At 61.5% G+C, this 11,617-nt stretch overlaps 2 protein-coding genes across 2 annotated transcripts in view; one reads left to right on the top strand and one right to left on the bottom strand.

Annotated features, from left to right (window-relative positions):
- Positions 1 to 6,300, bottom strand: part of LOC102850199 (chromosome unknown open reading frame, human C11orf35) — a 7,015-nt gene extending 715 nt beyond the window's left edge. Inside the window, 12 exon segments of the mRNA XM_006893340.1 lie at positions 573 to 770; positions 847 to 966; positions 1,038 to 1,199; positions 1,332 to 1,384; positions 2,129 to 2,243; positions 2,477 to 2,530; positions 2,585 to 2,740; positions 3,068 to 3,149; positions 3,897 to 4,049; positions 5,249 to 5,374; positions 5,433 to 5,899; positions 5,965 to 6,300. Of these exon segments, the coding sequence (XP_006893402.1) occupies positions 573 to 770; positions 847 to 966; positions 1,038 to 1,199; positions 1,332 to 1,384; positions 2,129 to 2,243; positions 2,477 to 2,530; positions 2,585 to 2,740; positions 3,068 to 3,149; positions 3,897 to 4,049; positions 5,249 to 5,374; positions 5,433 to 5,899; positions 5,965 to 6,300 (2,022 nt within the window).
- Positions 6,301 to 6,579: 279 nt separating this feature from the next.
- RASSF7 (Ras association (RalGDS/AF-6) domain family (N-terminal) member 7) lies at positions 6,580 to 11,578 on the top strand. The gene is made up of 7 exons (XM_006893341.1): positions 6,580 to 6,685; positions 6,894 to 7,606; positions 7,703 to 7,831; positions 7,905 to 7,959; positions 8,041 to 8,068; positions 11,161 to 11,280; positions 11,374 to 11,578. Exons 1-7 carry the CDS (start codon positions 6,583 to 6,585, stop codon positions 11,576 to 11,578), a joined length of 1,353 nt encoding a protein of 450 aa, XP_006893403.1. The 5' UTR covers positions 6,580 to 6,582.
- Positions 11,579 to 11,617: the final 39 nt, after the last annotated feature.

Below are 11,617 nucleotides of genomic sequence, written 5' to 3' on the forward strand. Positions count from 1 at the left end.
CCTGCAAGGGAGCAGGTTGGGGTCCCTGGAGATCTGAGGTGGGGAGGAGGACAGGGACTGGGGGCGGGGCCCGGGGCCCGGGGAGGAGGCGGAGGTGTTATAGTGAGGACCAGGCGTAGGAGAGAGGAGGGGTTCTGGGGCTGCTCCCTGCGAGGTGGGCGCGGGAGGGGCCCGGAAAAGACGGGACCACCACCCCCTGCTCTGCGCATTCTCACTGCTCCTTCCTAGGCCGGCTGCCGTGTCCAGCCTGCCCTCTTCCTCCTTGGTTCCCAAGCTCTCACCTGAGATTGTGGGCAGGGGCTCTGGGGCCTCGGCCTCCCACTGACTCAGGAGTTTGCTGGAGGTCAGAAGCTGCAAAAGAACCCGGGTCCTGGTGGCGTAAAGGAGTCTTGACTAAAGCCTTTCCTCCGTGGTGGGCAGGGCGGAGAGAAGGTCCTGCGCTGATGGACACCCATGGAGCAGAGATGGGGTGCAAGTCCTGGCTGGGGCGGAGTTTGGACCCTAGAGGCGATGCTGGGGCGTGGGGGGGAAGGCCAGGGGGAAGCGTGGACAGAGGGCCGCATGGTCCGCACCTCGGCGTCCCCGTGCTCTGCTCGGGAGCCCCGGGCGCGGTTCTTGCGCAGGAAACAAGCCTGGCGCTGTTCTGCACAAGCGTTGGCGTCTGGCGGAGCCTCTGAGAGCGGGAAGCAGTCGATGGACAAGCCCGTGTTGTCGGAGAAAATCTTCGAGACTGGGGTCACGTAGTGAGGGGCCCGGTACTCACTGAGGACCTGCAGGGCGAGGCCGGGCGTGGTGGTCACTCCTGCCCGACGAGAGCGCTCCCCCCAGGTCCTGGCCCATTCTGACCTTGCCCTTGGGGTTCAGAAGGAGGGTCACGCAGCGGCGGCTGGACTGGAAGAGGACCAGCTCCTGGCGCAAGGCCCTGGGCAGGTGCTTCCTGGTGCAGCGGATCCCCTCGCCCCACACCTGTGGTGACGGAGGGGCCAGGTGAGGGCGGGGCGGGCGGGCGCACGGAGAACTTACCGTTACGTGTTTACGTGGTGCCGAGGTGCCAGCACAGTGCTGGGCGGAAAGCGGTACAAACACACTGGGAAGTCGCACACACGCTGCTGCAGCACAAAGCCGCCCAGGTCGGCAGTCTCCTCCAGCGACTGGTTGAGGACACGCACGAACTTCTCTCGGCGGTTCACGGCCACGATCTTCAGGTGGGAGCAGGCCCTGAGCGCACACATGCGCCCTTAGGATGAGATGTCCGCCCAGGACAGTCCAAACCGCGCCCTTGAGCTGCATCGTCCTCCCCTGAAATTGTAATTGTTGGAGCTTCCTCTGACCTCGGACTCCGGGGCAGCTTGGGCTCCCTCCTCCTCTGAGCTCTCCTCGAAATCTGAGGAGGGAAGGTCACAGAAGCCTCGGTTGGAGCAGCTACTGAGGGTGAGTCAGGCCGGCCCTGCAGTACCTTGGGGGGTGTGTGTGGGGGGATTAGGAGCGGTGGTTTGGAGGGAGCAGGAGAGGCATCAGTGGTCAGAGGGAAGTTCGAGGGTAACCACAGACCACCATCTACTGCTCAGACTGCCCAGCTCTCCAGCCAAGCCTTGGGAGGTGGGTGGGCCTTGCCCCCTGGGTTGTCCATCCAGGTTAGCCTCTGGGCAGGCCTGTGTGGAGTCAATGGGGATGAAGGTAGCTTAGGAGACCCGCCTAGCACCCCTTCCAGTCCTTTGGGCTCATCTACACTGATGGTCGTTTCCCAGTCCTTGGTCTGCTGGGAAGAGGAGCTGGTGGCCTTCCGGGTGGGTGTCCTGTCAGCTCCTTCACTGGAGAGGGCACGGACAGCAGGGAGTCTGTGGAGTCATAATCTGAGGCCTGGGGCTGCTGCGCTTGATACTCTTGTGGATATCCGTGTGCTCTGGGTGGAGCCTGGATCCCACTGAGCCCTGCCTGCCAGACACGCTTTGCTCATAGGTGCCAGTGTTAGCTGTGGACACTACCCCTGACCCACTTGCCTCCAGCTTGTGATTGGGAACCTGGCTATGAAGAGCACAGAATTCCCTGGCCAGTTCAGACCCCCTCCCGGCCCTGCTTTGCAGATCAGAAAACTGCAGTTGGGAGATTTAAGTGACATGCTTCCCACATGGGGCAGGGTTTGTGCTCTGCTGTGACTTGTGCTCCAGGATGACTTCTTTTGTGAACAGGTTGGGGTACCGCTGGGCAACGCTGTTCCAGGCCACATCCTTCAGGTGGAAGCCCTGTCACCAGCACCAGGCTGGGGCCATCGCGTCTGCAGGGGCTCAGCCCTGTGAGGAGCAGGGGGGTGGGGACAGCCTCACTCACCTCCCTAGCAGAGGAGGCCTGCTCTTGCTCGAATGAGTCGCTTGGCTCTATCAGGTTCTCCACTGTTGCCTCGTACAGGACAGCAGAGGTGGGAGGGCAGGACTTCACTACTGCCCTGTGTGTGCACACACCTGAGCACAGCACACACCTCGGCGTGCACAAAGTGGATCGCCTCTGTGGAGGCCCCAGCCAGAGGGCTGTGCTGCCCGAGAGAAGTCCACGAAGGTGGGCGAGGGAGACCCATGGCATGGCTCACCTCCACACTCCGGGTCTGAGAGCGAAGCACACGTCTCACCCAGGAGGAGCAGGCCAACCTCAGAAAGTAGGACTTCTGAAAGGTCTGCATCTTCTCCTCCAGCTGTTCCTGCGATTGCATGGCCTCCTGCAGCCGCAGCTGCAGTCGCTCCTGCTCCTGCAAGAGTTGGGGCCGGTGGGGTGGGCGGGGGCCTCTGCCCGGCGCCCCCTTCTCCAGATTGGGCCTTGTCAGTCAACCCTGTCTGGCCTCTAATTCCTCCGACCTGTTTCTATGCATACTTTCACCCTGACCTGAAAGCCCTGCGCCCTTGCCCCAGCCTGCCCTCTCCGCCACCTCCTGTCCTGCCCTGTCCAGCCCCCACCCCAACCCTTGCCCCCCACAGCCCCTGCTCCATAGCCCTGCCCAGCCCCTGCCCTGCCCCTCCCCAGCCCCTGCTGCCCACCCTGACCAGCCTACAATCCCAAGACTCCTCACTAGCTATGCTTGGCTCTTCTGTTCTTTAAGCTCCTGGGTCAGGTTCTGCACTTGGTGCTGCAGGAACTTCTGATTTTGGAAGCTGTGCAGCCTAAAGCAAGGAGTTCTGGTGGTGTAGAGGGCTGAACACTGCTAACCCAAAGGTCTGCAGTTCAGACCCACCAGCGGCCCTGTAGAGGCTGGCACCTCAGAAGCCCACGGAAGGCTGCTAGGAGGCTGAATCGACTCAAAGCACTGGATTTGGATGGGTTTTGGTATTTAAAGCATTCAGCTGCTAATCAAAAGGTGGGTAGTTCAAATCCACCAGCCACTCACCAGAAGGAGAAGGATGCTTCCACAGAGATTCACAGCCTTGAAAACCCTATTCCAGTTCTATCATATGAGCCTCCACGGCTCAGCACTGACTCGATGGTGGTGGGGTTCATTTTAGTCTTGAGGAGGGTTAGATCCCAGCAGCCCTCTGCTGCTCACAGACAGGAAGGGCCACGGGAGGCCTCTTCTCCACCACTGGACCATAGGACCTACGTACAGCGGGGCCTCTCAGCTGAAAGGCAGGGGCCAGCTTGGGCCAGCTCTAATCTGGGTGAGATCCAGGCTGGGGCAGGGTTAGCTCCCGACTGGATAGGTTCATCCCGCGCGGACTTGCCAGAGTTAGGACCTGGGTCAGGTTCCTGGTATACTGACTTGTCTAAGATTAGGGTGGAAGTCAGGTGAAGACTAGGTATGGGAGTAATAGTGAGGGCTGGAGCTCAAACTAGAGGCCTGGTGAGATTCAGTGGTTGGGCTAGGACAAGGACAGGGACAGAGGGCCAGACTGGGCTGGGGGGCTGTCACTGACCTCTCAGGGTGAAGCCCAGCCACTTCCTGCAGGATGTGGTTGTAGTGAATGTCTTGGCCACTCTGGACAACCCAGTGCAGGGCTTGGATCTCCAGCTGCCGGTGTCCCCATAGCAGCCGAAGGGTAGAGAGGTCCAAGTTCTCCAGGTCTACCCTGCAAGTCAGCACCCTTGACTTCACAAGCCCTGCTCTCTGGCTGGTCTCACCTAAGATTGATTGCTTCTTTCCACTCCATGCCCTTACTGTATGTCGATGGGAAAACCCCCAGGGAACTGGGTCTTGGCTCTTGGCCTTCAGGAGCTCTGGAGTCCTGGGGTGCTCTGGCTGGATGCCCCTCCTCAGTGGCTTGGCAGGACTTGGGTGCCATTCCAGATCTTCTGAGGAGCTAGTAAGGTGGTGGGGACCTTAGTGTCTCCAGGCTGTTACTCTCAGACACTCCCGATGTGTCTACCTAATGGGACACCTTGTGAATGTCTGTAGCTGTGTTTCTGGCCATTCTCCACATATTACTAGGATATTCCATACTCCTTGCTGTCTCCTTCCTGCCCCCCTCACCCTCTGGGACTCATGATGTCTGTGACTCATTTGTCCCCTCAGCAACCACTCACTCACCTGAGGCCTGAGCTCCTTGCAAGGCTAGGGAGGAGGGGCTCTGTTGTCATGGATACAGACACATGAGGGAGGGGCTGTTTGTTACCAAAAGCTTCCAGGAAGACCCCAACCCAGGGCACTGAATGAGTTCTGGGCTTGCTTGCTCAAGGTGTGCTGTGCAACACTGCCTGGCTAATCTGAGCAGACCGAGGGAACTGGAGGGACCAGCATGGGCTGCCACGATCTCTACACCCCTAACCTGGCTCCTGAAGCCCTCCCCAGCCTGATATGGACTATGGACATTGAGACATTGCTGGCCTGTGTGTGCCCAGCATGAGTGCCAGTGTTTGGAGGGGAGCTGGGAAAGGACTGAAAGGGAGCCAGAAAAGGTGCCCTTCCATGAGCTTTGCCTCAGTGACAGGTGCCCCCCCAATTCCACACACTCCTGTTGCATGTTCCACCTCCCAGAGCCCTGGAGGTGTTTCTGTAACCATGCCATCCTTCTTCAAGTGCCCAGGAGAAGGACCCAGACCTAACTGACCAGTTGGACTCTCCAACCTTTTTCCTAGCCCCACCTGTACTTTAGTTTATTTGTTAGGACCTTTGACTGTTCGGCAGGGCGCCCCCAGCTCTCCGCTTCCCAGATTCTGAATATCACCCCTCGGGGTCTGCTGGGCCAGCTGCCTTGAGTTCTAGCTGGGACAGCAGGAGAGGAGAGGGTAGCAGAGGGAATTGATTTCAAACCCCGTCTCACCGTCTCACTGTGCATCATCTACAAGCCACACGGCAGAGACCACAGGATCAGGCAGGACCGAGGGCGTGGGTCGGAAGGGCTGTATCCGAGGTCCCTGGAAGCGGCCTTCTCTCACCAGCCCCGGCGAACCTCTCCTGCAGGCCGGAAAGTCCCATGCAGACACCTCCGACACCTCTGTATCCAAGCACCTGCCAGACGTCTCCGTGGGCCTTCGGCTTGTGTGGACCCCCGGCTGGCCCTGCCCCGCCCACAAGCCGCGGCCCCGCCCCGCCCACAAGCCGCGGCCCCGCCCCGCCCCAAGCCGCGGCCCCGCCCACACCTGGCTCCTCGGGGGGCGGGGCAGGTGGCCGTTCAATGGGCGGGGCGAGGGAGCGACAGCCAATGGAGTGGGGCTTGGGGCGGGCCGCAGGTGCAGGGGAGCGAATGGAGTCGCTGAGGGCTGCGGGCCAATGGGGCCCGGCCAGGCGCGCCCGCCGTGCCGGAGGCGGCAGGTTGCGGCGGCGCCTGGGTGCCGGGGAACGACTGGGTGTATGTCCGAATCTCAGGGGCTCGCGAGCGCCCAGGTGAGCCGTGCGGGCCCCTGAGCCGCATGCGTGTGGCGTGCGGTCCCGGGGCCCCTGGAGCGGGGCCTTGGGACGGAAGAAAGTTTCCCGCAGGCCCTGGGGCGGGGGGAGGGGAGGGCAGCGCCGGGGTGGCCGCACCCTGCGGGCGGGGCAGGGGGTACGGCGCGCGACTGGGAGCCCGCAGCGGGGCCGCGGGGCCTGGGCCCTCGGGAGCGGGAGGGCGTGCGGGGGCTACCCAGAGCGCTCGCCCGCTGGCTGGACGACCCTCCGGAGCGCAGGTTGACCCTGGAGAGTCCAGGTCTGGGTCGAGACTCTGAAGTGTCCCAAGGGCTGGAGACAGATCTCTTCCCGGAGGGGGGACGTTCCCAGGGCAACAGAGGGAATGGTTTTCCCTGCGGTGCCCTTGATGCCAGGGAGGCCACGGTTGGTGCGGGCCCGCGGGGAAGGCAGTGCCTCGCAGCCAGGTGGGGTGGGGGTGGGAGCAGGAAACCTTGCATCTGGTTAATGATTTGCTTGTTCCTGGTGTGGAGGCGGGGCGGAGGCTGGAGAATGGGGACACTACTACGTGCTTGTCTGAGAGGGACATTCTAGAACCCTTTTGAGGGGCTGGTCTTGACTGATCTCGCCCCAGGAATGTGTAGCCTGTGGGTGGGGCTCCTCATAGAAAGGCGGGAGCCCAAGTGAAGGACCTAGAGGGTGGGGTCAACTTGAGTTGTCTTTGAGCCAGGTGACCCAAGCATCCTGCACCCTCCAGCAATCCTGGGATGCGCTTGGCCGTCATGGAACTGAAGGTATGGGTGGATGGCATCCAGCGTGTGGTCTGTGGGGTCTCGGAGCAGACCACCTGCCAGGAAGTGGTCATCGCACTGGCCCAAGCCATAGGTGAGTCCATGGAGGAAAGAGCTGAGGAAGGGCCCTGGGTTTTTTTCTAGTGTTCTCATAGAGGGCGGGCTAATCACTGCGATTGCTCTTCCCCACCTCCTTAAGCTAGGTGGCTGGTGAGTGGGGATGGCTGGCTGCCCCTCCTTTCTCTCCAGCCATCAGCAGGACAGACAGTGGAATACATAGACTGACCTCTCCCCTCCTCCAGGCCAAACTGGCCGCTTTGTGCTTGTGCAGCGTCTGAGGGAGAAGGAGCGGCAGATGCTGCCCCAGGAGTGTCCAGTAGGTGCCCAGGCCACCTGTGGCCAGTTTTCCAGTGACGTCCAGTTTGTTCTGAGGCGGACAGGGCCCAGCCTGGCTGGACGGCCCTCCTCAGACAACTGCCCACCTCCTGAGCGTTGTCCAGTTCGTGCCAGTCTCCCAGTGAAGCCACGGCCAGTGCTGGGCCAGGAATCCTGCAAAGCACCAGCTTTTGGCTTGGGGCACCCTGAGCTGGCCCCACGTCCCATACCCCCTGATCCTACAGCCACCATCGAACCTGTGCTGGGCTGCTCCTCGGACTTGCAGGGCCTAGAGTGGAGGGTGCAGAGGAATGCGGCCGAGCTGGTGCAGGAGGCCTTCTGGGAGCAGGAGCTGCGGAGGGAGCAGGCCCGGGAGCGGGAGGGGCAAGCCCAGCTGCAGGCACTGAGCGCAGCCACCTCAGAGCACATCGCCCAGCTGCAGGCCCTGGACGCCCAGGCCCGTGCCCTGGAGGCTGAGCTGCGACTGGCAGGAGAGGCCCCTGGGGCCCCCTCACCCACAGTGTCTGCAGCCGGGCAGCTGCGCCAGGACCTGGCCGCCCAGGAGCGGCAGAGCCTGGAGGTGCAGAGCAGCCTGGCCCTGGTGAGCCGTGCACTGGAGGCTGCAGAGCACACCCTGCAGGTGAGCCCACGGGATTTGTCCTACAGTGCCCATCCCAGGACACGGGTACAGGTGGTCTCGGGTCAAGGCTAAAGCCTGAGGTGTCCTGTGCCCCAGGCCCAGGCCCAGGAGCTGGAGGAGCTGAACCGAGAACTTCGCCAGTGTAATCTGCAGCAGTTCATCCAACAAGCAGGGGCTGCACCGCCACCTGGCCCTCGGCCTGAAAGGACACCCCCAGGCACACAGGTCAGGGCCGCTCGGAGGGGGCTGGGCACAGTGTCAGGCTGACTAGCTCTGAGCTGACCTGCTCTCCCTGTAGGACCTTCTGGGAGCCCCCCGGAGTCCCGTCCTAGTGACCAGCCTGAGCCCTGAGGGTATGTCTGCATGCTCTGCTCCATCTGGGAGGGACAGGGTCCTTGTGTGGTCTAGCCCGCTCAGCTGTGTCCTCCCTGCAGTGGCCCCTATGAGACAGAACTCCTGGAGGTAGCAGCTCCTGCCCAGCAGTGTCTCCTGCCAATCTGCCTGGCCCGTGGCCCTGGGGCCAGCAAGCAACAGCCTGTGAGAGGGGACCCGTGACAGAGGGGACTGGCAGTGACAGCAGGAGCCCTTCTTCCTCAGCAGGGAGACGCCTGTCCTGTGCCTGAGACAGGAAGTGCCACAGCCCTCACTAGGTCAGCCAAGAGTCCTAGAGAGGGTGGGCGTGACCAGCTCAGGACTGCAGACCCCCACGGCAGCACTCATCATTAGCGAAAGGGAACTCTTGGACAGTGTGGCTCATGGGGCGTCGTGTGTGAGGCATCGCTGCTGAGTACGTGTGCATACGTGTGAGTGCCACCTCCTGTCCTCTGACACTGAGACCTCAATAAATTGCCCTGAGTGGCCTCAATGTGTCCTGAGCTATGCTGGGCAAGGATGTGGGGTCTGAAACTTGAGCCTCCACACCAGCGTCACTGAAGAGTACCCAAACTGCTTGGCACCTGGCCATAGCCAATCCTCCAGGGTTCCCAGTCTGAGGCTCTTGGGCCCCTGCATTTAGGCAGCTCTGTCCCACCCACCCTGGGGCTCTCCTCCTATACTGGGGCCTCCCATCCAGAGCCTGCTGTTGGATGTCCCAGGCCTGGGACTTGCTCCAGGGTCCTGCTAGAGCCCTCTGCCACCTGGCTCTCCAACTCTGGCCTTCACCCCACCACTAGCATCTGAGAGCCACTCTAGGGTGGCTCCTGGAGTGAGGACACTGCTGTCAGACCTGCCTATCAGGTTTATTGAGTCTCCGGGCTAGCCTGGGGAGGCGGGTCCCCATGCCTGCCTGCCAGGCCCAGCTGACCTTTGCAGGCTCTGGTGGGTGTGGCTGCAGGGTCTAAGGTGCACAAGTATGGCCCTGCCACCCCCACCACCCTGAGCTGTTCCTGTGGTGGGTGTGGAAATTGGGGCAGAGCCGGTGGGGCCCAGGACAGTGTCCACATCCCAGTCATGCCTGACCCTCCAGCTCAGTGTCTCATCCCTGGGGAATGCTGGATCCTCCCATGTGCAAAGGCTGTGTCTGGAAAAGAACTGCTTATAGACCTGGGGGCTTTGATGGCTCCTGGCTGCGGCCTCGGTGTCACAGGCCTTTGTGTGGGATTGAGGAGATGAGTGGTGAGCACAGCTGCTGCCTCTTGGGGGGTGCTGGGCCTGGCCCCTCCTGTCCTTGGGGAAAATGTGTACCATCCCATCATTGGGGGCAGGGAGGTCAGGAGCCTGGCAGCCCTGAGGAGAGAGGGGGCATCTGGGGCAAGGCCAAGGTGGGGGAAGTCCTCAGTGTGGCTGGGCATGTGCTGCCAAAGTGCACATGGGGGTACATGGGAGCATGGGCAGACAAGCCAGTCCATGGAAGAAGGGTGATGATGGGTCAGCAGGCAGAAGTAGGGCTTTCTCAGGAGGCCACAGCTTTCCTTGGCCAGCCCATGGGCATCTACTGGCTGCTCAGGCCTAGCAACCTGCCCTGGGGTCCCTGAGGGCAGGGGCCTGGCCTGACTAGCATGTGGCACCAGAAAAGACAAAGCATGGGTTACAGGCTTGGAGTCTTGAGTCCTGACTGGGCTGGGCCCTGGAGGGCAGTAGGCAGGAGTCTCTGGATCCTCGAGTTGTCCAAGGAGCCGGCTCTCACCTGAAGTCAGGAGGGTATGCGCCTTTAGGCTTTGTTGCCAAGTACAGCACGGGTTCATCTAGGCAAAGTGCTCCCCAGGGACCCTGTCTGTGCCCCACCCCCCAGGAATGGGGAAGGACTAGCCCACGCCCTTTCCTGGGATCCTGTCCACAGGGAGCCCAGCTGGGGCCAGCAGGCTTCTACTTGAAGTGAGGAGAAAGACCTGTTCCTTTTGCTGGACCTGCTTTGGGACCCTCCACCCTAACTGCTTCTGTTCAGAGCTTCCCCCTCTACTGCACAGGGAGTCCTAGGCCACTGCTGGACTCCAGACGCAGGACCTTCCATCTCAGGTTTCTCCAGGAAGTTGAAGCTGCCTTGCAACATCAAGAGGCCTTCAGGTCACTAAGCAATGTTTTTGAGTTGCAGGAAAGTTTACTTTGGAGTTTTAGACTGCACTTTGCAGACAGTGGTATGAGTTATGCTAAGGGGCAGGGCTGGGCACCCTAAAGTGCAGTGCACAGGGGAGCAGGACCAGACCCTCTTCCCAGACTGAGTTGGAAGTGAGGAGGAAATGCCCGAGACCATACAGGGCATGCAGAGATTGTCCCTTTTGCTCCAGCCTGGAAGGTCCTGGAGGGTCAGGGCCAGGGTTGCTCTGGTTCACCCAGCACATAGGGGATTGAAAACACTAGTTGAAAGCACCAAATTTGCAAGAGGGGTGACCTAGATAAGCCACTTCCCAGCAAGTAACCCAAGTTCTCTATCAACACTGCCCACGGCTGCTGCCTCCACAGACCCTGGTTCCTGTGACACCCCCAAGGTGACACAGCCTCCCATCAGGGTAGATCCTTCAAACTCCAGTCTCCCCATCAACACCTGGGTGTCCTCAGTCCACATCCACTGACCCACAAAGGGTCAGATCTTGCTTCTGGCCTTTGGTGGGCACCTCCTGGCATCAGGCAGATTTTGTTGGAGAAAATGGAAAATCCTCAGTGGAAAAGGCAGGGTTGGGGACAGGTCACTAGGGTTCGGAGAGGTCCTGACTTCTGGCTCCTACAAGACTGCTTAGTGGCCTGAGTGGAGCGGTTCAGATGTGTGGAAGAGGCACACTCAAATCCAAACTTTTCCTGTAGAAAGCCCTGCTGAGTGGCCCCTGGCCTCTGGAGGTGTCATACTCTGGAGGTCTTGACTGCACCGCACGCCTTTTCTCAGCAGTGTGGGGACACTGAAGCCATGGAGAATCTCTGCTCAGACCCCAGAGAAACACAAAGAAGAGAAAGTTCCCAAGGGGGCATCTGGCCCAACCAGGCTCCACAGGGGACAGTGGTGACCCCAGATGCCCCCTTTGCCCACTGTGTCCTCCACCACACTCTGTTCTGAAGAAGGGACAGGTGGATCTGTCCACTCTCACCTCCTCTGGCCTCCGTTCACGCCCTCTGCCCCTGTGCAGCCGCCGGCCCGCACTCCCGCCCGCACTCCCGGGTCACGGAGGGGCCAGGGCGGTCGTTCAGCCCAGGGACAGATCAGCCGCTGTCACACGCACAGTGGGTCTGGAGCAGCGCAGTGTGCGGTGGGCAGGGGCTGTCCTGCACCTGGAGGGCCAGCTGGATGGCCCGACGGTGGAGTGGCCCCCTCATCCTCCCTGATTCCCAACTTGAAACAGACCACACCACCCCTGCCCCGTCGACCACCGCAGCCCCTTGAGAAGGGTGACCTCGGGGGTGAGCCCTCGCCCGCCAGCCTGGGGCCCCGCGCGTCACCTGCAACCACTGCGCGAGGCCGTCGCCAGCGGCTCTCAGTCCAACTTCTGCGGCGGACGCGGCCTCCCTCCGCCTCCTGCGGCCCCGCCACCCCCGTCCCGGCCTTGAGACCGCGCCCCGCGCCCCGCGTCCCGCCCTATATTCAAA

The sequence above is a fragment of the Elephantulus edwardii genome, unplaced genomic scaffold (genome assembly GCF_000299155.1).
Source record: "Elephantulus edwardii isolate Elephantulus edwardi_28Jun2011 unplaced genomic scaffold, EleEdw1.0 scaffold00126, whole genome shotgun sequence".
Taxonomy (NCBI): Eukaryota; Metazoa; Chordata; class Mammalia; order Macroscelidea; family Macroscelididae; genus Elephantulus; species Elephantulus edwardii.

Excerpts from the sequence above, each read along its gene's own strand:
- RASSF7 (XM_006893341.1), top strand. The coding sequence starts at position 6,583 with ATGGAACTGAAGGTATGGGTGGATGGCATCCAGCGTGTGGTCTGTGGG. Across the intron at positions 6,686-6,893 it reads CGCACTGGCCCAAGCCATAG|GCCAAACTGGCCGCTTTGTG; the intron begins GTGAGTCCATGG and ends CCCCTCCTCCAG. Across the intron at positions 8,069-11,160 it reads ATGAGACAGAACTCCTGGAG|CCGCCGGCCCGCACTCCCGC; the intron begins GTAGCAGCTCCT and ends GCCCCTGTGCAG.